The 25,977-nt window shown below is 31.8% G+C and overlaps 1 protein-coding gene across 6 annotated transcripts in view; it reads left to right on the plus strand.

Moving 5' to 3' along the window:
• Positions 1-25,977, plus strand: part of LOC129965576 (GATA-binding factor 2-like) — a 377,227-nt gene that overhangs the window by 344,310 nt on the left and 6,940 nt on the right. For all 6 annotated transcript variants that reach the window (XM_056079588.1, XM_056079589.1, XM_056079590.1 and 3 more), the window contains one exon: positions 6,734-6,859. In XM_056079588.1, the coding sequence (XP_055935563.1) occupies positions 6,734-6,859 (126 nt within the window). The remainder of the gene's footprint in view (positions 1-6,733; positions 6,860-25,977) is intronic.

The raw sequence follows: 25,977 nt of genomic DNA on the forward strand, positions 1-25,977 counted from the left end.
AAAAGAAAGTGAAAAAAAAGCAGCAGATCTCGAAAATAAATTTTTTATTCTTAAAAATTACGATAAACGCCTTTAATTAAAAATAAAATGTATTGTCTTTAACTGCATATTCCAGGAATTTTTCTTTTCATCAAACTTCTTTTATGACGCAAACATTATAAGTTCGTGAGAAATACTTCAGATCTACGAATAATAATAAAAATTACATTTATTAACCATTTGAGCAACGAAAAAGTTATGGAACTTCGCTAAGATTTCATTTTAATCCATGAAACTTTACTCCTCTGTTGATATTCAATTTATAAATAGTAACTTCCTTCACAACAATGTTTAAACTGTAGAATTAATTGTCTTTTTACGCATGTTCTTGGCCAATTAATGAAAGAAAAGTAAAAGTAACTTATTGAATATATTAATTGGCAACATATAGTTTGTGCAGTGTAATATCAATCGCAAAGTTTTCGTTTACATCATAAGGGGATCACTTTCTTCTTTAAAAAGTTTACTTGATTCTGTTTCTATATATCGTTCATTCATTTCGAAAAATAGGCTTCGATGTATAATGCTTCTAAAAAAATTTCCTCTATGCCAAATAAAAAAAGTCGGAAAATAAATACAGAAAAAAATATAAAACGGAGAAAAAGAAAAACACCATAATTCTTCTCTCTCAAATGGCGGGAACGGAGGGGAGCTGTTCTCATATAAAACGTTAAGTGCGTTAAAAAAAGGAAAGGGAGGGGGGGGGGGGGCAGTGATTCTGTCCTCTTTTGTCGTGAGATTTCGCCCCGGTCGTTGCATGTCTCCCCTCTTTAACGGGGCGTGGGGGGGGGGAGTGCTGAGGTCGTTACATAGTTGAATAACGGAGGTCAATCTTCACTGGAACTCTTTTCAGAAGCAAAATATTGAAAAGTGGCCACTGAAATCAATCCCAAAATGAGCACTCAGGCCTTTTTTTTTTTTCCTCCCACCGACATCCAGAAGTAGTTTACATCTTGCGATTCTATACTGTAATTGGAGAAATTGATATTGCTCTCTTTTTGAGCAAGTAGGGGTATTTTTGAAGTTGGTGTCGTTCAGTAGATATTTATTTGGAAGTACTTGTGACTGAATTGAAGTGGTTAGAATGTGTAAGAGATATCTTGATGGATTTTTGCTGGCATGAAAGAAATTCGAAATGAGATACTCCGGTTTTAGTGGAGAGCCAGTAAATTGTGGTTTCGTAGGTCCTTCTGTGGTTGGCGTGGAAACGTGGCGATTTGATTCCTTATTTATTTCTAGCCTCCAAATGCCATATTTGGTAAATATTTTGTTCGTTTGACATGTTGTTTCCCTTAAAGTTCAGTCTCTCTCTCTCTCTTTAAATAAAAGTGAAAAACAAATTACCTCTTTAAAAGAGCATAATTTGCGCCGAAACGACGAATTTCCTGCAATTAAAAAAGTCTGGGAAATTATTATTAAAGATTTCTTTCACTAATGCAGGAAATAAAATGGATTTAAAGGTTTCATTGACGAATATATATAAAATAAACTCAAGAATGGGGTCTTGTGTGATTGGATGAAATAAATCGTAATGAGAAATCTTCATAGAAAATTTTCACAAGATATTTGTATATTTTTATTCAATATTTAATTCAAAGATAAGTAAATTAACACTTCTTGTCTGATAGAAACATTAAAATTTTATTTATTTTGTTTAAATACCGATTTTATAATGTTTAAATGATGTTGATAATTTTATAAAGCAATATTATTCCTATTTTTTTTCTATTAATTTTTAATTTTCGAGAATACATAAAATCGATATAAATTTTTACTTCTTGCCTAGGAGGAAATTACAAACATCTCAGGATTTCACAAATGATGTCATAAAGCTTTAAATACAAAATTTTATTTAAAAATTTGAAAACAAATTACATTTTTTTAGCCCTTTGATAGATTTAAATTCCTTAAAAGGCCATATGTATTAAAATGATAATTTTTGGAATTGTTATTTAAAAGCTGAATATTGTAATGTAACTTATTACCCACAAACACTGTTTTACACAATTCTTTTAAATAAATATAATTAAATAATTATTCTTAAAATAATTGTTGCCTCTTTAACTTGAAAGCAATTAAAACGACTGACAGCAGTACAAAATGTATTACTCTTAATAATATTAGTTCCTCTTGCTGTCAATCCCAAAAAAGGAAAGCTTTGAATTGGATTCTCTTGTTTTCATTTCTGTGGGTCTCTATAATAACTGAACGGATTCAACTTTTGGATTCGATGATGCGAACACACGCTGTTCCCTGTTCACATGTTGGTTAAAAGTACGCCTAAAAATGCAGTAGCGACAGTTTCTTAACACCAGAAAAACACTTAAATTAACTTGAGAACGAGTCTTAAGACATGGCACTTTCTTTATGAGTGCCCCACAGCCTTGCAAGGAAAATTAATGATGTCAGTGCTGGCTTTTTAACATACTTGCCACGTTCTTCTCTGTAGAGAGTTACAACGACAGTGGCGTTTAGCTAGTGGCGTACGCAAGGTCGAATTTTGGATTCATTGAGCATTCGTGGTGAACATATCAATGAATCGGAGAACAAAGAAGAAAAGCACAATTAATGAATAGGAGGAAATGGCTCGTAAAAAAAAAGCATTCTGTAGAGTAATTAAGTTTAGATTTGTTTCTATATATATAGGCTGAAATCCGTCGTGAAATATCCATAATTGAAGGATATAATGAATTACTACGAATTAATTAAGTAGTAATTGTTATAATACATTTGTTAGTAGTACTGGTTCATTTCTCACGTACTGATTTATATTCGAGGTTTGTCAATTTCTTAAGGTTACGGTATGAGAGAAAAATGTCTTAAGTAAAAATGATAGCAAAAATAACCTTTCTCGTGAGTAAAGATGAAAATAGTTGGTTAATGATAATAGTTTTTAATAAAAGTGAACTTTCTTTTTTATATTTAAAGACTCACATAGGAAACGAATAAAAAACTGCGTAAAGAAATCAAATGTGGCAGAACTAGGAAATTAGAAGAAAATAAAAGAATAAGTCGAAATAAAGCTTAATGTATGAACTTTATATTCAGAGATTGTTGCATTGCCGTTTGGCTTAAGAATAACGAAGTATATCAAAGAATTAGCTACATAACAATTTATTTAAATTTTCCCGCTATTTTTGTCTGTTGACCCTTAGACGAGTTAATTAAATGGCAAAATGTAACATTTTAAAAATTTACAAATGAAAATATTTAGCCATCTTACAGACTTCAAACGGAAAATGACAAAACTTCTATTACGAAACATGCCAATCGTTGCGTTTTGTATGCGCATTTGATATAAATAAAATGTGTATATGTATATACGGAATATAAAGTATATAAAGAATTTAAATATATGAATAAATTCTTATCGGTATTACTTTCGAATTTCATATGTTCAGCTTACGTTATAATTATATATATAACACTTAGAAAAGATTTAAAACAGACTTGAAACCAAAATATCACGAAACAGCACACTAGTGTTTTAAGTTTGATTCCTTTATCCTAATTTTATTTATTAATTTACTCTTAAATGAGCAAATTCGACGATTTACTTTCACGTGAGTTCATTTATCAATTTATTTTTATACCGATCATACGCGAATGTAAATCCAGTAATTAAAACAATGAAAAATATTGCTCTAAAATACATTTTAAATAATGATATCATTAAAAATCTTGTTGCTTTTTACTTTTAAAGGGGTGTGAAAACAGTTTTGTGCAGTAATATTCTCTAAAGTTTTTGAGAGAAACTATTAAAATTGTGATTAATTTTTGGCAAAATATCTAATCAAAATTTTGAAAAATCTCTTTACAACTACATGCTGTTTGATAGTTCTCTGCGAAACAATTTACATTTTAGAGGATTTTGAACATTTTTTTTTTTTTTTACATAAATGTCGCAATTAATAGATAGCATGCCAGCCTATTGACAATATCATTAAAATATATATATAAAGAATTCAGTACAAAATCTTACATGTTAATATCTCAAAGATTTATGGCATGAATGCATCCTTTTTGATAAAATAAATATAGTTAGGTATTTATTTTGGCAACATTTGCCAACACTCACCAAAATCATATATCTAACTAAGATTTTGCCACCAAGTTTGAAATTTGTGTGTCGCCTCTCCTCCAATGTTTTATTGCAACTAGCTCGAGCACACTTGTAATTCATGCTCGACTATCATGAATCAGAGCTCTTTTCCTGGGCGATAAATCATTAAGAAATATGAAAGGAAAAATAAAAAAAGCTACTGGAAGAAGTAACGCGAAAGGGCAGCTGGAATTATACTGCATTCTGTTAATGTCCACTGCGATATGTGGAAGAATTTTTTTCTTTCTCTTTTCGTTCATTTCGAACATTATTTGCTCCGTCTTGAAGCAGGAGTAGCATGCTTAATGAACAATCAAATTATTCATTGGTTTTTCGCTGGCTTTTCTTGTTAGTCTACGTCATTCATCGCATAAACGTGGGCCTACCTGGCGAATGTTTTGTATTTCCTTCCTTTTCTGCTTTTGTTTTTGCGTTTCGTGGGTTCTCATAGGAGTCATTTAGATGTAAAGTGAAGTCATTGGAATGCATGACTGAATTTTGGCGCACAACAAAATTTTAAAAATGAATTCCCCATTACTTTGTGCTTCGGTCTAATTTTAATAGTGCGTTAGTGTTATAAATTCTCGATTAAAAGGTACATAAGGCTAATCTCAAATTTTCTGAAGAATTATTAAAGGAAATATATTTAATTCCCATTCTTTTCAGATGGGCATTTCAGTTGCTTTGGTCCCCGTTTCAGAATGCTGATTTAAAACCAATTTAAAAAGAAAAATCTTTGAGTTAGGGAATGATATGTAAAAATTTACAAAAATATAGCATATATATTCAATGGTAAAATTCAATATTTTTTTCCGATATTAAATCATTTTTTTCACAATTATCAGGATTATGCCATTTAATGGTCGATACTTTTAGTTGGGTCGTCGTGATAAAATCCCAAAGGGATCAGACCTGAGCTCTTGCATTCAACATAAATATCATCGTTGTGTGTGTTAATTGTTGATTACATTAAAAGAAGCAATATGGATAGTTAGAATTTGTAAGCCGCTTCACACAGAGTAGAAATTCAAGTGAAAGTTTTGTAAAATAATTTTTATAAGCACCTTCCTATTTTTGTGGAAATTCTTCGCAATTTTCATTTGCCAACTGAATAAGAATAATAAAAAATTTTAAAAATTATTAAATGGAGGGGGAAATTCAAAACTTTCAAATAAATATTCTTCGTGAACAATTTATAAATGTAAGTAAACTTGTTAAAACAAGAGTTATTTCCTCATTGAATCAACATTTCATAAAATTTTGAAAACGAATTCTCATCTTTGTGCGTAACTCGTAATTGATTTGTGTTCCTGTTATAAACATTTTTAAAAAGCTGAAGGAGACGGATAAGAAGGAAAAATTGGAAACGCGTGCTCCTGGCCTCTATATACTCCCTCTATGCGACAAAGTGTATGCTACAAATAATCAGTGCCCATTGAGCTTTCTAGAAGCTTGCTAAAGTTCAAACAGGTTTACCATTTCCCGATATCATATATGTTCTATAAAGATTGCAAACCTTTCAGTACTTCTGGAATTCAAAAGTTATTCTGTATTGAATAAATTCTCTTTAAAATAATGTTTGCTTTTTTTATCCTCTCATATACGAAGTATAAAGAAAGTATTGCAATTGTCAAAAAATTCAAACTCGTGATTATAACGAATTTTTAAATTTTAGATATCCCAGAGTTCGAAAAATACATTTTTTGAAAATACCTGTTTGTCTGCCTCTGATAAAGATAAGTAAAAAACGGTTTGAGCTAACTAGATGAAATTTTATGCACGGTCTTTACACCAGATTTTAATTTCCTTCAAATTTTGAGCAAACTTCTTTCAGAGGAAATCTGTCAGTCCAGCTGTTCGATTACAAGTTAACACGATAGCTACAATGTGAAGAGAACTAGATGGATGAAATTCGGTACACAGACTTAATGTTTATGGTATAGACGTATTTCAAATTTTGAGCCAAATTCAATAAGGAGATGGCTGTCTGTCGGCTTGGAGATTCAGAAGCATGTAACGCGATCATTCAAAAACGCAATGATTTGAGAATATCAATTTGAGGATGTGATTTTGTGATTACGATGGTAGTTTTGTGTCGAATTTTGAGTTTTAATCCATTGGAAAAAACTAATTCGATACCAATGAATTAAAACACCAATTCGATTTTCGGATACCATTAACAGGGACATGGATTAATCGCCAAAATACTAGCCGAAGATCACACGATAGATTCAGTAGAAAAGCTAAGTTCATGACAAAGGTTAAAATTTCGTAATTATTGTACCCCAATGCAATGCAAGGCAATCTCTGGAATAACACCTTTATTACACAGTATGCGAGAAAATTTTAGCGCGACAACACCCGCTGGTTTTGTTTAATAGACCAGAGTGCTTTCTTTTTCTGCTGCACCTTACGCATCGTTTACCAACTTAGGCTATAGACAGCAATAAGCAGGCCTTAATTAATGAATAAAATTACTTTAATTGGAAAGCAATTATACTTGTGTTTAATTTATACAATAGTAAAATAAAAAAAAAGATGTTTCTATCTGAATTATTTAATTAAAAATGTGTTCCTTCCTTTTTTTTCCAGTCCGCGGCGAGACGAGCGGGTACGAGTTGCGCCAACTGCAAGACTACTACGACGACACTTTGGAGACGGAACCAGAATGGAGAGCCCGTCTGCAATGCATGTGGTCTCTATTACAAACTACACAATGTAAGTACCATCACTTTGGTTTCTGTAAGATCTGTAGTTGAAAAATGTCCCTAACTTTTATTCATCTTCTTAGGTTTATTCATCTTCATAACTTATTCATCATCATCATTCATTAACTTTTATTCATCATCATCATTCAGCTAACTTTTATTCATCATCATCATTCAGCTAACTTTTATTCATCATCATCATTCAGCTAACTTTTATTCATCTTCTTAGGTTTTATTCATCTTCATAACTTATTCATCATCATCATTCAGCTAACTTTTATTCATCTTCTTAGGTTTTATTCATCTTCATAACTTATTCATCATCATCATTCATTAACTTTTATTCCTCATCATCTTCATTCAGCTAATTTTTATTCATCTTCTAAATTGAAAAGAAATCTGCCCCTTATTTATAAATAAATCTTTTAAAAATGGAAAAAAAAGAAAAAAGAAATGAAAAGCATGCAAGAGGTTTATATACATTTAATAAAATTATCCAAGTTATGATCGTTTCCAAAATTATTTTGTTTATTAGCATTAAAAAATTAGATCATTTCACAATATTATGCATAACTTTTAGCTTTACAGAAATTTTCGAAATTCAATAAATTTAAAAATAGTAAATACTATTAATATTATTTTATGTATAATCTATTATATAAATTGCAAATATTTTAAACTGTCAAATATAAAAACTGATATATAATTTTATGTAAATTTAAATAAATATAAGCTTTTATATAATGTAGTAAAACTTATTTTAAAGAGGTGTATTATACTTTCTGTAAAAATTAATCAACGACATTTTATGCATTATAATCTATTTTCAAATGTAAATGTGCTGTCGTAATTGCACAAACCCCCCAAATGAATCCGATGCAATGACGTACTGCGTAGTGGACCCAAGACGGTGATCTATTCACGAAAGACAAGATGGAAGTATTTAGCAGAAGGGATGCTGGGGGGGGGGTGCAAAATTTCTTCGAAAGGTAATATGTGTCTATGAAATGGGCTTTTCATAATTTCTTGCTTGCTTCGTATATATTCCGTGTGCACCGTCTATAATTATTTGCTCAGTGATCATAAATCAGCACTGCTTCTGGAGGGGGGGAGGAGGATGCGAGGTGAGGGAAAATCCTGACCTAGGGGTCACAGACGCTGTCACCCCCTCGCTCCACGCACACACATATTTGCGTTCTACATACTGGAGTTTGCCATCGTGATTTCGCCTGCTTGCTTTTTTAGAATTATTTTTATTACTATTCTCTCCGAGTTTGTTTTAATGACAACTTCATAAAGCAGGAAACGGGGAAGAGTGGAACCCCGAACAATTGCTCTCCGCAATTATTTGCTATGATTTAATGAGATGAGGGGTTCCGAATGATTACTGTGAGATAGGCTGCGCTATTCTTAGGGAACAGAAATACCGTTAAAGTTGCTTTTCTATATGTTAAAGAGAAGAAGAAAATGATATACGAAAATAGAACAAAATTTTTTTCAAAAATTCTAATAGTTTGTAAAGGCTTATTCTTTACTTTATATAAATGATAACTTGTTTCAATTAAGACACTAAATGTTTTTATAAATACTTTTATTTTTTTATGTTCTGATTTACATAGCATTATAGCTTATAATTTCCAGATTATAACTACGATCTCGTTGAAAGTTTCGAATCTAATGATTATACTAAGAATTTCAAGATTTACTGTCATATACACAAAAATGATGGAATTATTTGAGAAAAGTTATGGAATAATAACTGTCTTCTACTTCCATACTGCATCGAGATCTTCAATAATGTCCTGTTTGAGTAAGATTCTCTTCTTTGAAATGCAATCGACTTTATTGGATGCATATATCCTTGTTTAACTAGAAAATAGGCAGCTGAAAAAAAGAGACCCTGTTTATATTTAATAACACGAGAAAATAAGGATATATATCCAAATTAAATTAATGAATCCTATTTATCTTTTACTATGAAAAAGACCTGAAAAGAATTCTTGAAAAATGCAATCATTATACTGTACCAGAGGATATGGCAATATATTTCATTGGGTGGATATAAAAGCACATTCATTTTTAAGTGGCTGTGCCGTTGCACCCACAACTAAAAGAAATGAATGCAAATGAAAGAACTTTGCAAATAAGTTAGCACACGCAGTGATGATAGATGTTTCTAATTTTTGAGCCTAGATCTGTTGACTCGTGTCTCCACTTGTTGAGTAGCAACCTACCACGCTGATTCATTTCATTCCCTGTTCATTACCCTCCTCCATTTAAGATCGCTCTTCAAGAACATAAATATTCTTCTCTTCTTGAAGGATGAACCTTTTTTTCTTTCTTTCTGCTCTTAATCCTCTCTCTCTCGACATTAAATCTCGTGTTTTTCTTTGAAACTTGATGGCAACACCAATTAGTTCCGTATTGCTTACGACCACGGGGACATTTACATTAGGAGCCTCTTTCTGGCTGGATAACGAAGTGGCGACAGACGACTGGGATTTACGACCACTGCTGGCGCCTGCAAATCCATCCCGTCGATGGGGCCTTCTAAACCCCTTCCCAGGAACAGCAGGGGACACGACACTGGGTGGAAGGGGGTTATCTCTGGAGTGAAAACAGATCGGTCAGTTTCTGTTTGAATGGCGACACTTCGACAGTGAGAGTTCATTTTCACAGCAGGAATCGGAGGTGATTTTCAATGGTCCAGTTATGACACAACTGGACCGGCTATTCGAGGTGGTCTCCAGGGGTTCCCAGAAGATGGACATTAGAACGATCCGGATTCAAGGTAGAATAATGGTGTCTTGTCTTTTGGTATTTACATTTGAGAGGGAATAGGAATAACAAATTCTGTTCGACGTGTTTGTTTGTATGGAGGGAGGACACATTTTAGGATATTTACCTCCCCTTTGAACTGGAAGTTCATGATCAGAGAAAAATGTGAGCACTTCCAGGGAATTCTGGGACGTTCAAAAGTTTCTATATGGATTTAGACCATAACAAGAGCTATTTATTATTCCACGGTGAAAGAGAGACAGAGGGAGGAATTAAAATAAAATGAAGATGACGCTAATAAAAAAATGCTTCACTAAAAGGAAATGTATTTATCAATTGCTAAAACACTGTAGGAGTTCTTTTATTTAAAGTCTTCGCCTGAAAGTATCACATTGTATATTTGACAGTGTTTTCTCTCAGGTATTCTTCAATTATAATAAGCTTATTTTCTTTCATATATTATCCAGCATGAGTGGCTTTCTGTTTACATTTTTTGTATTTATGTTCAAGGGCAATTTATAAATTTTCAACGTTGCTAATTATTTAACATTGCTTTCAAATACATTGGGTCTGGTGGTTCATTTCCAGAGCCACTTATGTCAAGTATTTAATGCTTTTTTACATTAATGATTGAAAAAAGTATATTTTTAAGCTTACAAATATATTTTCTAAAGTAGTTTTAAAATTTATCAAAGTACTGATTAGAATTTTATATTTTGATTTAAGAGGTTCAGGAATTAAATCCTCAAGTTTGAATCAGCTCACTGCTCAAATTTAAAAACATGAGCTCAAAATGAGTTATTTAAATCTCCCGTTTTAAAGCAACTTGAGAGATATTTTAGGATGGACTTTGTCATTTTGAACCGTGGTCAGACGGCGAGGATACATAGGATCAAGCAACACCATCTCCAAAACTTCACACGTAATCATGAGTCTTTTCTTCGTTATTCATAAATCTTTCGCTCTTACAGATAAATAAAAGAACCCTATTTTAGTGCAATATTAAATTTTTTACAATCCATTTTAAATCATTGTATCAAGATAAATCAAATTTCATACAATCGGAAAATCGATTTTCTTAAATTCATATTAGTCGGCATCAATATCAATTTGTTTATAAAAACGTATAAATTAAATTCTTAAATAACTTAAATTGCTAAAAAAAAAAAAAACTTGCTTTCACAGCTATCGTTTTATAAAACAAATATGTTTAAAGATTAAGCGACTTCGTTTATATACTGCGTTGTCCCTCTTTTACAATTCAAGAATCAGAGGTATAATGCGAAAGTGAAAATCGGATGAAATAATTTGCATGCATAAAGATGCTCAGGAAATCTGAGAAGGCCGAAACAAGTGTTATGAGAGTGTTTAAAATGCGGAAGCATAAATTTAGGAAATACTGTATTTCAATCTTTTACAAAATCTTTGTTATTCATTTTAAATACTTATCTTTCGTTACAGTCATTAGAATTCAATGATTTAAGCACAGATCGCTTTTTACTGTCTCGCATATGCAATATAAGAGAAGATACTAAAATCATCAAAAATTCGAATTCGAGATATTGACAAATCTCCCCATTTTAGGCCACCCCGAGTTCAAAAACACTTTTTATCTGTGAACACGATGACTTAAAATGCCCTTGAGATAACTAATGACATTTGGTACTCAAAATGTATAGATTTCTGTTAACTTATGAATGAAATTTAACAAGGTAACTCAAAAACAAAGATAACTCAAAAAGGCTTTCAGTTAGATGAATAAAATTTGGTATATGGTCACCAAAATGTGTAGTTTTCTTCCAAGATTTGAGCAAAATCTATTCTGAATAAATTTGTCTAGCTGGCTTACGAATATAAGTTACCACGATAAGCACAAAACGAAAAGAGCTAGATGGATAAAATTCGGCTCACAGATTTACAGACTTTTTTCAAATGTTCAGTCCATTCCAATTAGGGAGCTGAACATCTACCGGCCAGAAGAATACAAACGCGCTAACTTAAAAACGCAATGTACATCAAATTTGATGTGTGATTTTGTGACTGCGAACGTCTATGTCAATATCTTTCAGTCGTTTGTGAAAAAATGCGCAAAATACAAATTCAGCTTTATAAGGTATACAGTATTTCTATTACGAGAGGGGCACTTACTTAAATTTCAGAGAAATGCGGCATGTTTGCGGCAACCCTGTTGTTGGCGCCGGCGTCCCGCGATGTGCATTCTTGGAACGCTGGAAAAAAGCTTCGCGTCCACCTGCTGAGAGACCCGCACGCGACAAGACCCTTCTCCAGCTTCCACCTTTCTTTTGCTTTTCAAAAAAAAAAAAATACAAATCTGGAGAGAAATGTGAAAAATGTAATGTATATTCAAAATTAAGATAATTGGGCCTTAGGATATACTTACTCAATTTTAATGAGTAAGCAGGCCTTACGAATAATTTCCCTTTACAAAATTTGTATTCTAATTTTTCCAATTTCTTTTAAATAGTAAATATGCAGTTTGATAATATGCACTGCAAATTAATTATCAATGAACACAAAATAATCGCTTAAATGGTTATCTAAAATATCTGAGTGAAATGCTTTACATCGAAATGATAGCGTCACTATTTTTGCTCATAAATAATCAAAAATCTCTGCGAAAACTTTTTTATTCCACCAGCATTATTGCCGAAATTATTTGTTCTCAGGCGCAACGTAGATACAAATAATGTCAAAACTAATGGATCGTATTGCCATTATGTTTCTTTTGTTTCGTCATATTTTCATGTGTCTATTTCATGTTTTTCTTTCCCATGCTTTCACGTACACGAAAGAGTGAAGTGATCAGAAAAAATTTGTATATTATTAGTAATAAAAATGCACGAAATGACAAAATAAATAAATCTATATTCATACATATGTACAAATTAGAATCTTTTTTCAATGTATTTATTTCTTACGTTTAATATCCTCTCAAAAAGTTATTGTAACAAAAAAAAAAAAAAAAAGAAAGAAAAAATTTTTGTATGTTATTTGAAAAAGAAACAAATTACAGACTATATAACATATATCAAGTAAAAAGAATTCTGTTTTTACTTTTCACTAGAATTTATTATGATATATGAATTGGTTAAGAGGCTACATTTACCTAAACTGCACTTAAAAAATATTGATATTCAAATTCAACTTTTTTTTTTTTTTTCAAATTCAGTTTTTCTTCTTCTCTTAAAATATTTTTACCGTTTTTTAATTATCCGAAATATTACCATGGAGATTCCTTCTAGAATTACATAGCACTTACCTGGTATTCGTCATGCTTATTTATAAATTGTGTATAAATTGTGTTTTTGACCTGTGTGAAGCATGCGTTCTGAACTTGGCGCCGTTACGTCTTCGATTCAGACAATCGGTGGGGGAGTCATGATGGCCTCCTCAATGCCGCAAAGAGGGTAGAAAATTCAATCTTCTGAAAAAAAAAAAAAAAAGGTTCATATTTAGGCAAAGGAAAAGAACCGGAAGCAAAAAGAATGCTTTGAAAGGCTGTCCTTTCAGGACTATTGTGAGGTAGAAGTATTTTGCTTAAAAAAGAAAAAAAGTATGCGGGAGCATTGGAATAAGAGGTTGGTTTTAGTCATAACCTTCTTTAGATTAGTATTTTTTTTTTTTTTTTTTTTTTTTGGAAATGAAACTTAAAAAGTATTGGAGACAGTTTAATTGGAGGATGTGGAAAGAGTAGTCATTCTTTAGATCTTGGCTATTTCTTCTTTAAAAATAGATCTAATAAATGGAACGAATGACTGATTACAACATACATATCTGACTCATTTCATATAAAAAAATAGTCAAAATTGCCATGGCACTTGCTTAGGAAATCGTACTGGTAATAGTTAATAAAATATTAACAATAAAATTGGTTAAATAATAAAAAAATAATAAAATAGATCATAGTATCAAATTCTTTTGCCTCTTTTTTTTTTTTTTTTTTTTTCTTTTTTCTTTTTCGCCATTTAACATGAAAAGAGGAAGCATATAAGTTTTAAAGTAATATCCTATAAAATCGTAGCAGAATTTTAACGAAAATACACAGCCCCAATACGTTTGGTTATATATCAGATTTATAAATGCTATTCCCACAAAAAAAAAAAAAAGAAAGATCTTACGTCTATAATTGTATTTCATTTGTTTGTTAGAAGATATGAATGAAGAAGATTGACCGATTGTAATATATGAAAGAAGATGGTATTTTGAAAAGTAGAAAAGATAATTTTAATATACAAAAGAGCCAAAAGATAGCTGAAATTACATTGTTTTAATGATTTAGTGACATAACTGATCATTTACCGATGTATTCGTGTAAAAAAAAAAGATTAATGCATTTTGATCAACGCGAGCAAAATATTATCACCCACAGTTAGCTTCTTCTTTCTTTTCAAGGCTCATTCACACAAATAGATCTTTCCTATTTTATTCCCTTTCGTCTCTCCAGAAATACAAGAGGTTTTTAAGCAGAAAACAAGTCATCCCTTTTGGGTTTTTTTTTAATGCCCCACCGTCTTCAAAGCGCTGGTTTGAAGTCAAAAGTTGACAAGATAACACTGCTGTTCAAGACCCCATTTGCTCTACAAGCTATCACTAAAACCGAAAAATTGTTCTACCCCCTTTTTGTGAAATCCGTTTCGTTTCCATACGGCGAGATGTCAGGAAAGTCAGCCAAAAAGAGCGACTTCTTGGCGCCACAGTTTGGCGCCTCTTCCTTCAATGCCAGTATTATTCTTTTGGAGGCGACACGAACGACGTCTGTCAATGTCCCTCAGTAAACAACAATCGCTGCTCTTGTAGTATTTATTTTTCGAAGAAAACCTTCCTTCATGCTGTTTTTCCAGGGAATGAAGGGGTTATATTAATAGGGCTCGCGGGTGTATGTTTTATTAGCGCAGGTAACATTTAAATTCTGTTGTGCAAAACTGTGATGATTCTGGCGTATTATAAGTGCACAATATCAATTTGTCTTACAATACGAGGATTGACATGATTAAATGCATTTGAATGAATGAAAACAGATCAATTGACGATCATCTAATCGAAGTGAAATGTTCAGCCCTCTTAGTTCTTAGGATAAAAGTGTTTTGCAAATGTTTGATGAGATGTTCACTTATTTCAGTCAAATGACATTAACTTATATAAATTGACTTCTCTGTTAGTAAGAAAGCAATACAAGAGGTAGTGAACGTTTTTTCTTTTAATTTCTTTTCCTTTTTTTTTTTTTTTTTACTTGTTTACATTTTCAATAATAATAAAAATAATGATGTAATTTGCGAGAAATAGTATATTATTTTTTTTTATGAATAACAAACGAAAATAATTTTCTGAGAACTTTTTACTATATTTTCATTTGTTAAAAAAATGTCTTACCACGCTTAATTTTCAGGATTAAATTATTGAAAAAAAAAATGTTTCAATCACTATTTGTTTTCGTTAACCTGACTATTTATATGTAATTTCACCTTCTGAATCGCGTGTGCACAGCAGAATCGAAAAATAATCAATCCCACGGTAAGAAGAATTGTAAGGCGGCTGTTGCGATGAATTCTGGGAACTGAAGAGGGCCGGAAGCGCATGCGCTAACAGAAAAAAAAAAAAAAAATCAACGGAAGACTAATGAGAAAATGATAGTGTCCTTCCGCTCTGTTTCAAAACACATTAAAAAAAGAGAGAAAGAAAAGTAATGCAGCACATAAAAGAATATAAGAATAAAATGACGACAAGACATTGGACCGAAAAAAAAAAGAAGTTATTGGCATAAAAACTTAGGAATTTCTTTCCCTTTTTTTTTTAAAAAAAAAGATGATAAAGTTTTAACTCTTTTTTTATTGTATTTAATGCTCTCGAATTTTTCATTCTAATGCATAGTCTCTGTCTTATTAAAATATCCTGTGTAAAAGAAAACAAACTTCTTTTTGTACATCATACTTTACATCTCTATTACACCATTTTGAAATGACAGCTGATATATGGCGTAATCTCTGCGGTTTTTTTTCCTAAGCTAAACATTCACCGTAGATTGAGAGCGGATGCAACTTACCTATTCATGTGCTTCATACCAAAACATTTTTTTATTTTTTTTGGCAAATACAAAAGGAAATAAACGGCATTTTGATGCAATAGCGGCGTATGCAAAGAAAGAGAAACTGAATTGCAGAAATTAGAATTTATACAAGATTGGCATACATGAAAAGAATTTCTTTAGCATTAATTTTCTAAATACTGACTTTTATGCAAAATATTTTGACAAAGCCTTGCGACGCAATGGTTCTCTGTTTATTTTTTTAACAAAATTGTTACAAATAAATATGGATCATGTTAGTCCGAAACCCAAATTTGGCTGGATTTTCCAGATTCGAGCTTCTTTTACCTAACCAATGTCTATCGTTTGCGTTGAACAGGTAAACAATAAATTATTTGGAGTTCAGAATTTAAGATAAAAGAATTAGTAATTGGCTTAGGATCGTTTGAACACGGCTTGAGATTCGGAAATCCACCCTAAGATTTTCTTTTTGAAACTGTAAATTGAACTAAGCAAGAAATAAATTGCAATTGTTATTTTGCTACGCAATTTAAAATAAATGTTATATTGCTTATTTTGTTGCAGTATTTCATATCGTGCTGTAGTGTAAATCATTTTTCCTATACAATTTTAATTATAGTTTTCAAACATCATTTTATTAACAGTCTTAATGCCATTCTGAAATTATAAATCTTTACAAGGAGAGGCGAGGTAATTATATGCAGGCATGTAAATACAAAGTAGAAAAACCATTGAGCTTTTATTTGACACAAAAGGGAAAAAAAAAAAAAAAAAAAAAAATGAAGGTGTGGCCCTCACCTTTGCCGTGAGAATCTACACTTTCGATTATCCTTGAGGTATTTGGAAGGGACGGTTATATTCCGCTTGATATAAATCACTGCAGATCAGTTGGCGACTGAAATTTGCAGCCAAATTTTCCGCGTAGACTCTTATTTTTCGATAAATGTCCATTTTCATTACAACTTCATGGGACAGAAAAGAAAATCTCAGTTTTCGACACTATAATTCATGAAAGCAAGATTTTAAATTTAACACCTATACTAAACATTTCATACATGAGAAAAAGAATTAAAAATATTTTCTCACATTCTGTGTTTCCTTTGCTTGAAGAAAATGCTGAGCACTTGGTGAGCTTTGCTTTTGGTAAATCTTGAAAGCTCTCAAAGAAACTGAAGATATCATGCACGATCAACGGCAAGAGATAGAATATATCCATCCTATTAGTAATATTATTTTAATAATGTTTACGAAGTTTATCACATTTTGATTTCCAATTTATGATATTTGACTACTTAACATTACAGAATAATACATTTCTACTGCAAACTAATCATGTATAGTTTAATTGATGTAATGCTTTGGAGTAACAACAGGGCCTTTTGGAGATGGTCTTCATAATTTTAAACCATCATTAGATGGTGGGAATGACGATACCCTTTCCAAATTTTCGCTCCACGTCAAGATGTTTATACGTAAGAGCGAAGTTTGGGGTAGAAGGGCCAACGGCTTTGTAGGGGAGTTCATTTTGAACCTGGGCCTCTATAATTCATGAAACCGACCGACATGAAAGTTCCCAAACCGACACCTTGCTATTAGACTGCCAAGCATTCATTATCACGATGATTTTGTTTAATTAGACAACTGTTACTTATTTAAATTAAACGATATTTTGAATGGCTCTTTAGTAGTTTATTACATTAACGAATAGAAAATACGTTACTGAGTATAACATCTGCAAAAATTTTTACAACTTCCTCCCTCGTAGAATAAAATACGTGATTTTTTAACAAATTAATTGCTTTCTTTCGGCATTGCAATTATTTTCCTATAGTTGATTTCAATTTTTAAAATATTTAGAAAAAGCATATTAGTGAAAATTATTTGCACGTCACATAGATGAAATGACTAGAAGAATATTTACCCCAATACACTGTTCCCTTTGTTAGATGCGTCTTTTGAGGTTTATTGTACGCAAGCAGCATTAAGACATACTCCTTTCTGGGGGGGGGGAATTAAAAATGGGCTTTTACTTTCAAATTCTAATAGGAAGAATTTTTTAAGTATTTTAATTTACTTAAAAACTTCATAAAATTTAACTTACAGTGTACATACAATGTACAATAACCTTATTCGGCAGTTAATTTTTCCGAAACGTAATTGATTTTGATCGATAACTGCCAACAGCTAATTATTAGCGATTCTCGGGGGGAAAAAATCTTGCCCTCTGCTTCCAAGTCCAAAACTGGCGATGAAAACTTGATTATTCTGCGAAAATTGCTTTCTCTTCCCTTATTTGGAGTCCCCAAAATAAGCTGTTCTTTCACCCCGTGTGGCATAGGCGAAAAAATAATAACCCTGCCATCGTTAGCCAATTATTATTGTGTTCGTGAATCCTCTTTCCCCTCTAGCTCCGAGCGGAAACTTGTTGTGTAATCACTGTTAATTCCTCTGCCGGATGATTCGTCAATGTGGAGGATCAGTAATTGGGAAGATAAACTATATTAGGTACAGAACAGTAGCCAGAGGTCTATAGAAAGCTGTGGCATAGAAAGTTTTCTATCAACTCGAATGTGGCAACTGTATGGCAATTGCAGAATTATTTCTTGTAAGGGGGAAAAAACCGACTCATCAATCTCCTGGTGGCAATTTCTGAGAGAAATGGCGTTAAAAATGATAAAAAAGATAAATATTTATTTTAATCGAAGATGGAGATTCATTTTCCTTGGCAAAAAACTTGTATTTTCCCCATCTAGAAATTCTTCGTACTTTTCTGTTCTTTAAATTTTAGCCTTTTGGATCTAATGGATTTATATCTGTTTTTTTTGGAAATTCATTTCGATTTTGTTTATGAAAAAGCTATCTAATAGGGTCATATTATAATTCAGAAATATTCCCAAATTCATATATAGGTGAAGTATTTGTGCTTGATTTATTCATTTAATAGCTACCTGATCTTGATTTTAAATTTAAAAAAAATACTTTTATTGATACGTTATCGTGCCTTAAATTATCTATCTTGAAACCAATATGCTAAAATTAAAACATTCGCAGGTATTATACTTCGATACAAAAATTACATTTCTCCTACGGAAATCTCTAATGTTCCATCTGTTATCTCACTTATAGATGAATCCATGACAATGCATTAAACAAAAGTTACTCCATTAGTTTTCAGGTGAAACAAAACTGTTAAGGAGCAATTGTTCTTCAGTAATATTTGAAATTTATGCGAATCGTCTAATTCATGTCGATACTCAAAATTTAAAAATTTGATATTAACAAGAGCCATACAGTTAAAGCCACTTGTAGCACTGAATATTATCTTTGGAACAGACTTATAACTTGTCTTTCAGATCTTTTAAAGTATGTTGCCAGATAAAAAAAAAACCCACAATCAAGAGGCAGGTGACAATCGCATGTCATTCGTCACAATGTCTGAATAACTCACGCAGTCTGGGCAGAGCACACGACTCCTTTTCAACGCCGGCATTCGTGCCTCCGATGCAGCGTCATAATAAAACGGGGTCAAACGAACAAACAGATAGCATCCAACGCCAGTTTTATGAGCTGTTAATTGTTAGAGTAACCAATTAGCTTGCTCAGAGATGCAGCAGCCAAAGTAATGGAGTTGGAAGTACGATCGTCAGAAAGAATGCGTTCCCATGGGTTTGCCCAGCGGAGCGATTATCTCAGTATAAAAGAAGAACTCGATTGAACAATTATCGTAACTTGAATGGTCTGAACCGCTAATTGTCTATGGATTGTATTTTTTGGAAAGGCTCGCTTATAAAAAGGATTGTTATGAGACGAGGGTTAAAAATAAATATTTTTCATTGTAAGTTTTTATAAGCAGTAAGGTGCACAGTGGGAAAGTTTAAAACTTTTGACCTACGTTTATTTTTTTAAAATTATATGTGAATATTCAATATTGTAAAAGTGGATTGTCCCTGTTATTAAAGTGATTGCTTTGGGATGTTCAAATCCTATATAATAAAATTTTAAAAAATGAATTGTTTCTTTTGCAATTTTGAAGTTTAAAATTCTCTTCGTAGATTAATAATATATTAAAGAGTAGTATTTACCATTTATTTACATTTTGGAATCATTTTTTTTAAACAACGTATTAAATGATTTGAGGCCTGAGCTGTGTGTCGATTGGAACTGATAATTTTTCAAAAACTAAATCTGAAGATGCTTAATGTCACTTTGTCATAGAGGTTCGCAACTGAGGAAACTATCTGTGCCGATAGAAATTCAAAACTTAGAAATGATATGCTTCACAAATGAATGAATTGTTTGGAAGCGGAGTACAAAATGCTTCATTCAATTTTCAATAATTCTCGAATCTTAACTTTATTGCGATGGCAGTGCCTAGTAGGATGTGAAGAATTCAAGATTAGAAATGAATGGAGCACATCTTTTGTGTCGGTATCAATGAGTTGCTAAATACATAATTAAAATATTGTGACAAAAGTGCTCTTCATTTCTTTTCAAAGTATAAGCAATTTTTTAAAAAAATAAACCTTCAGATAATTTGATTTAAATCATAGAATTTTATTGAGTTGCTTTGTCTTTAAATTTCACTGACCAAAATAACAGATGGCACAAGAGGACATATCAGTACTTCAGAATTCCTCAGTTTGTAAACAAATAAAACACATCGCTTTGAAAGGCATTCATCGGGAATCTGGGACAAACCCTGTCGGAAAAAGAACAGTTTTTTTTCCAAAGATGCACGTATATCCCCCACAAAATACATTCCATCAAAAGGTAGGCACTTTCTGCCATTCTAACCGTCAACAATGTAACAGGAAGGCACAGTCACTCTGGCGAGACTAAGAACTATTATTCTTGCTCATCTGTCCTGCCGGTTCATGCGGTCCCCCCCCCCTTGCTCCGTCCCCTCACCCTCTTTAATTGGGTCGCTCCCTCATTGGTATTCTTGACTAGCCTTACCTGCTATTTTTTGGCTCTCTTCTTTTTCTTCTCCTTCAGTTATTTATTTAAGTTTGCTTTTATGATGTTTTTGTTTCTGGTAGACCTTTCGTTAGTTGATGTTGCTGCTGTCGCAGCCGCTTCTCATGCGTGTGCATTGGACCTGACACTGCTGGCTTCTGCAGCGGTCTTCTTACGGGGGAGTTGCTTATTAACAATGATAGGGAGAGATTATAACGAACCGTCGGATTGAATCTTGTGTTTGGTTGGTTGAGTGCCAGTTGGAGTTGATATTTATGTAGTTTCCAATCTATAATAATTGTGCTTTCTTCAGCCAGAAAAAAAGAAACAATAAGATGGAAGATCAGTTGCCATCATTTTCTAACTCGTTTTCTGTTACCTCTTTCGAAAGATTTTTTTTTGATTGAATGATTTAATATATAACAAATACAACTTGAATGAAACATATTATTGGTTTTTCCTTTTATTCGACGAAGGTATCGATGGCTGTTTTTTTATGATATATTCGTGTGCATTGGGTAGAAGAAAAATTGGATTAAAAATTATTCCTTTTTCAAAGAAATAATGTGCTTTTTGAAATCATGATAGTTCTTACTTTACTACGAAACAAACAAAATAAAATTATGTTTAAAGTAGAAGCCTGATAAAATCTCCTTTAATAATTTCTTTTTTTTTCTTCTTTGATATTTTAAGGTGTGTGACAATGTTCGGGACGAATTTTTTAAAAAACACTGTAAAATTGAAATATTTTTGAATTTTTAGCATAAAATAAATTAAAAAAGAAACCATAAAACCAAAATATGCAGTTAAGGGGCAAAAGTATTTTTTGATTGGAAAAATGTTTTATACTAAGAACAGGTATAAAGCAAAAAACCTTCTAATCTAAAAGTGTATCAAACAATTTGTTCAAATTCTTGCAAATAGCTTAATAAATACATTTCAAAGTTCTTGAACTAAAAAGAAACCCCCTTCAATCCATTTAAATACTGAGATTCGAATGATAAATAACATAACATTTTGAATTTTTTTTCTCATTGTGAAGCTTTAAAACAACAACAGAATATTTTTTTAAAGAACAGTTTGCTTATTCTCTAGTTCAGGAACTGTGGAACGTGTCGAGAATTTATTATAGTAAATTTGAATAATTTTTTTAAAAAAAATTACGATGTTTTTAATGAGAAAATTCTGCCAAAATTTACATTTTAAGAAAATAGCATTTAAAGATGTAAAATAGCATTAGAACATGTTATTATGCAAATATACAATCAATGTAACTTTTCTCGGCATAAGCTTAGAAACAATATTCAGTCGGTTTTTTTGAAGGAGACTGTTAAAAAATTAAAACTATTCAATTAAAAAAAATTGATATTTTTTTAAATAATCAGCTTTCTAAGGTAGTTAGCTACCTTAAAGCTGCAATCTATATAGTAAAATATTGCACTGTGGAGTAGGATTTTTATTCTTTGGTTCTATTTTTTCTTTATTCAATCGGAAATTAATTTCTAAATAACTTATGTAAAACGCAAACTCAACATGTTTTTATTTTGTCTCCATTCCTTATAAATTGATTCTGTATATTTCCTTTAGCATTCGATGCTGTGGGCACTATCGATAATGGTCTAAAGAAGTACTTTATAATAACACCAATTAAGAGCAAGTTAATTTCAATTGAGATTGCTTAAAATCTATCTATCTATATCTATATATCTATCTGTAGATAGATAGATAGTTTTACACACACACACATCTATAGATATATATGTAAAATGCTAATATATGTGGCACAGAAATCGCTCATATTATTTGTTGTTGAATGGCATCAGTCAAATGTAAACAAATTCCTGCACGAACGCTTCAGAAGAATCCTCGAATGATTTTGATGAATGATCAACTGCACTTAGTTCAATGCTTCGTTAATTAATGAAACTACAAAATATTATTATAAATTATCTAGATGGGGCTCACTAAAAATTATTCACTCAGAGGAACTGAGATGCAAAAGACATTAAAAGGAATAGGCATCAAAAATACTTAACAGAACAGAAAAGTAGGTGTGACAATTGCCAAATAGGTAATCGCTATTATTTATGGAGAATGGTAATCATATCTACTAAAACTCTTATCCCACAAAAATAATTTTGGCATTACCTTAAAGTTTAAGAAAACTTTTGAATGGATATCAATTTCATTTCTGTATAATCTATTCTTTACTTTGAATAAATTTTTTAAGACACAATTCGTAACTGTTTATTTTTAATGTTATGAAATTTAGACTCATCCATCAAATTATTCAATCGTGTGCTTTTGCCAATGTTAAAATTAGGATTAAAAATATGTTTTACATTAATTCCGAAGTAGGATTTTCATTTACTCTTATATTTTGTTGTATACATATCCCTTTTACGTTGCAAGCGCTATAATTTCCTTTGATTTATTCAATTAAATTCATGTTTTCTGGTTTTATCAAATAACAAGGTGAAATTAAAAGTATATTTATATGCATTTGAGATTAAAATGTACAGCATAAAGAGTCAATAATCTATGTGAACAAGCTGGAGTCCAAAGTCGGCTAGTTATTATTTAAAAAGGGAACAAAATATTCAATAAAGGAGCGGAAATTCTTTAGAAAAATATTGCTGCTATAGCGAAAATCTGATATAAAGTTTGGCGACATATATTAAATGTTCCATTAAATATTTCAGCATTGAAATTAATGTAAAACTGAATAAAAATACTTAACATTTTGAGATTCTATAACAATAAATATATCGGGCAGGCCTATTATAGTTAAACTGAACTAACTATACAGGAAAAACAATGAGCTGATCTAAATCTTATATATAGTTTCAATTCATCTTATTCATATGACTTTGTGTTCTGCGAACCGCTAAACATGACGAATGAGTAATACATCCGAGGAAGGGAGAAATTCAATTAAAAATGGAGGCGTCGGCTGAGCGAGACTCGGACAGGTGACACCATGGAGACGAGGGCAGCTGTGTCATGGACCTCCACGGAGGAAGTGACGGACGTGTACCGCATGGGAATCGCAGCGACCTCCGAAGGGAGCGAGGGCTCAGGGCCACGGCGGGCGGCTCTTCCGCTCGCTGCAGCATCAGTTGATGGCGGCATGGTAAACAGGCGACCCTGCTTCGACTAAGGGGCATGTGGGCCAGTAAACAAAGCCACAAAAGATTTTTTTTCTGTCTTACTGTGACAAATCAACGTTTTGTCATCTGTTATTTAAAAGGATAAATCAGCACCTGAGTTTTAGATATATTAAAGCAGCAAGTGTGGATCATGATTCAGATTATTGTCATCATTCGTTATGGACATTTAAAACTTTTGTTTTATATACAACTGTATTTATGCTATTATAATAACAGTCATGTCTTGCTTAAATTACAAAGTAAAAAAAAAAAAGAAAGAAACTTTATTTTTTTGGAGCAGTAACCGAAGTGGGAAAAAAAATTAAAAAGCTAAGAAACATTTTATAAAAATTTTTAGAAGTATTTTCTATTTTTATTTCTCAAAACTAAAATTTCTATTTATTCAGTACCTATGCAGTTGATATATTAAACAACTAATATAGGTTATGTTCTATGCATTTATCATTTCTTTTTCGTTCTCTGCATTCACATTTATATTCATTGTGAAGTTTCTTTTGATAAATTCTGTTTTTTTTTCTAATTGCGCAACTTATTTTATCAATAAAATCGTTCATAATTATTGAATTTTATTTATAATGAAAGGAATATCAACTATCATATTTATAATGGACGTCATAAGCATAACTAAAGCGAGGCTGAAGTATAAACATTTTGATCTGCCAATCCACTTAACCTCCTAATTAGATGATGTATTCAATTTGAAATATTTATTCTCATTTCCATTCAAATAAAACATTTAATCCTTTCCTAGTGCCTTTAGTCATTTTGTAACTAATTATTGCAATAACTATCAAAACATCTAAAATATCAAAAAATCATAATTTGACGCAAGAGATGCAAGAAAACTAACCCTTTTCACGATTATAAACAACATAATTTTCTTATACAAATCCCCTAAAAAAAATTGCGTTTCAGTTTTGCATTTTTTTCCCTTTTCAAATCAGAATCAATACCATGGCAACAATATTATGTTTTGCCATCTTGAGAAAAATAACTTAAACAACCTCAATAATGTCAATTGTTTATGAAGCACATTCAGAGCAAGCTTAAATAGTCCTTTAAAAAAAGCAGAAGTAACGGAGATAAACATTAAAATTAATTTGCGAATTATTTATCTAATCTTGACTGCAATGCTTGGACATAAGAACTTGCGTTTTCTTTAACACACACATACAAAAACAGACCGGATGCGAGTAGAATCTTTCTAGGATAATAGAATCATATATGAGGAGGGTATATCTACCACACCCTCTATCCCTGTTGCAAAACAAGGCCGCTAGCGCAAGGTGCATCGTGCAACAAGTGTCTAGGTGCGTGCCTTGCCGTCCTTTTGCGTGATGCGACACATCACTAATACTTCCTGCCACCAGTGTTAATTGGGGGCTGAGGAACAACAAGAAATAAAAAACGAAACGAAAGTGGACGTAACAGACGTCCCAATTTTTTTTCCCGTCCCCTTCCCCATTTTTAACTATATATTTAGTTTCGAGTTTTTGGCAGCACAGTTTTCTCACAATAAAGCCTCGACCACCACATTTACGGGTCATTTTCTGTTGGCAATGACCACCGACACAGAACAATGAGTGGGAAGCCTATTAAGATGCGTTACCCTCACTCTTTTTGTAATTATTGTGAAGGGGGGGATATGAGGTCCGGCTCGTCACCCAAGTAACAGGTATCTCTCACGCAATTTGGTTTCCGGACTTTTTCTTGTTCTTGTTGTTGAGATGTTAGTTTCCTTTGGTTGCTTTTCGGAGGATATTTTTGTTGCCTGCAACACGCCTCCACTGGACAACGTTAAGCGATTGCTGTTCTTGTTGATTTTCTTGATTTGATCTTGAATGGATATTTCAAAAGGAAGTTTAGTTTATACACTATATAATTAATGTGTTTGCTTATTTTTCTGCTTATGTTAATGATATGTACTCAAGAAGTTAATTTCTTTAATTAATGAAACAATGAAAGTATTTCTCCCAGCACGATATAAGTTTTAATTCATATTTGGTTTCAAAGTTATTTTTCTGATAAAATGCTTTAGTTGTCCCTATTAGTTAATTAGTTTAGCTTGCTATAGATCCGGTGTATATGTTACGGTCAAAGTGATCGATCGATTATTATCAAGAAGAACCTCTTAATCATATGAACCGTAACATATATATA

The sequence above is a fragment of the Argiope bruennichi genome, chromosome 4 (assembly GCF_947563725.1).
Source record: "Argiope bruennichi chromosome 4, qqArgBrue1.1, whole genome shotgun sequence".
Lineage (NCBI taxonomy): Eukaryota > Metazoa > Arthropoda > Arachnida > Araneae > Araneidae > Argiope > Argiope bruennichi.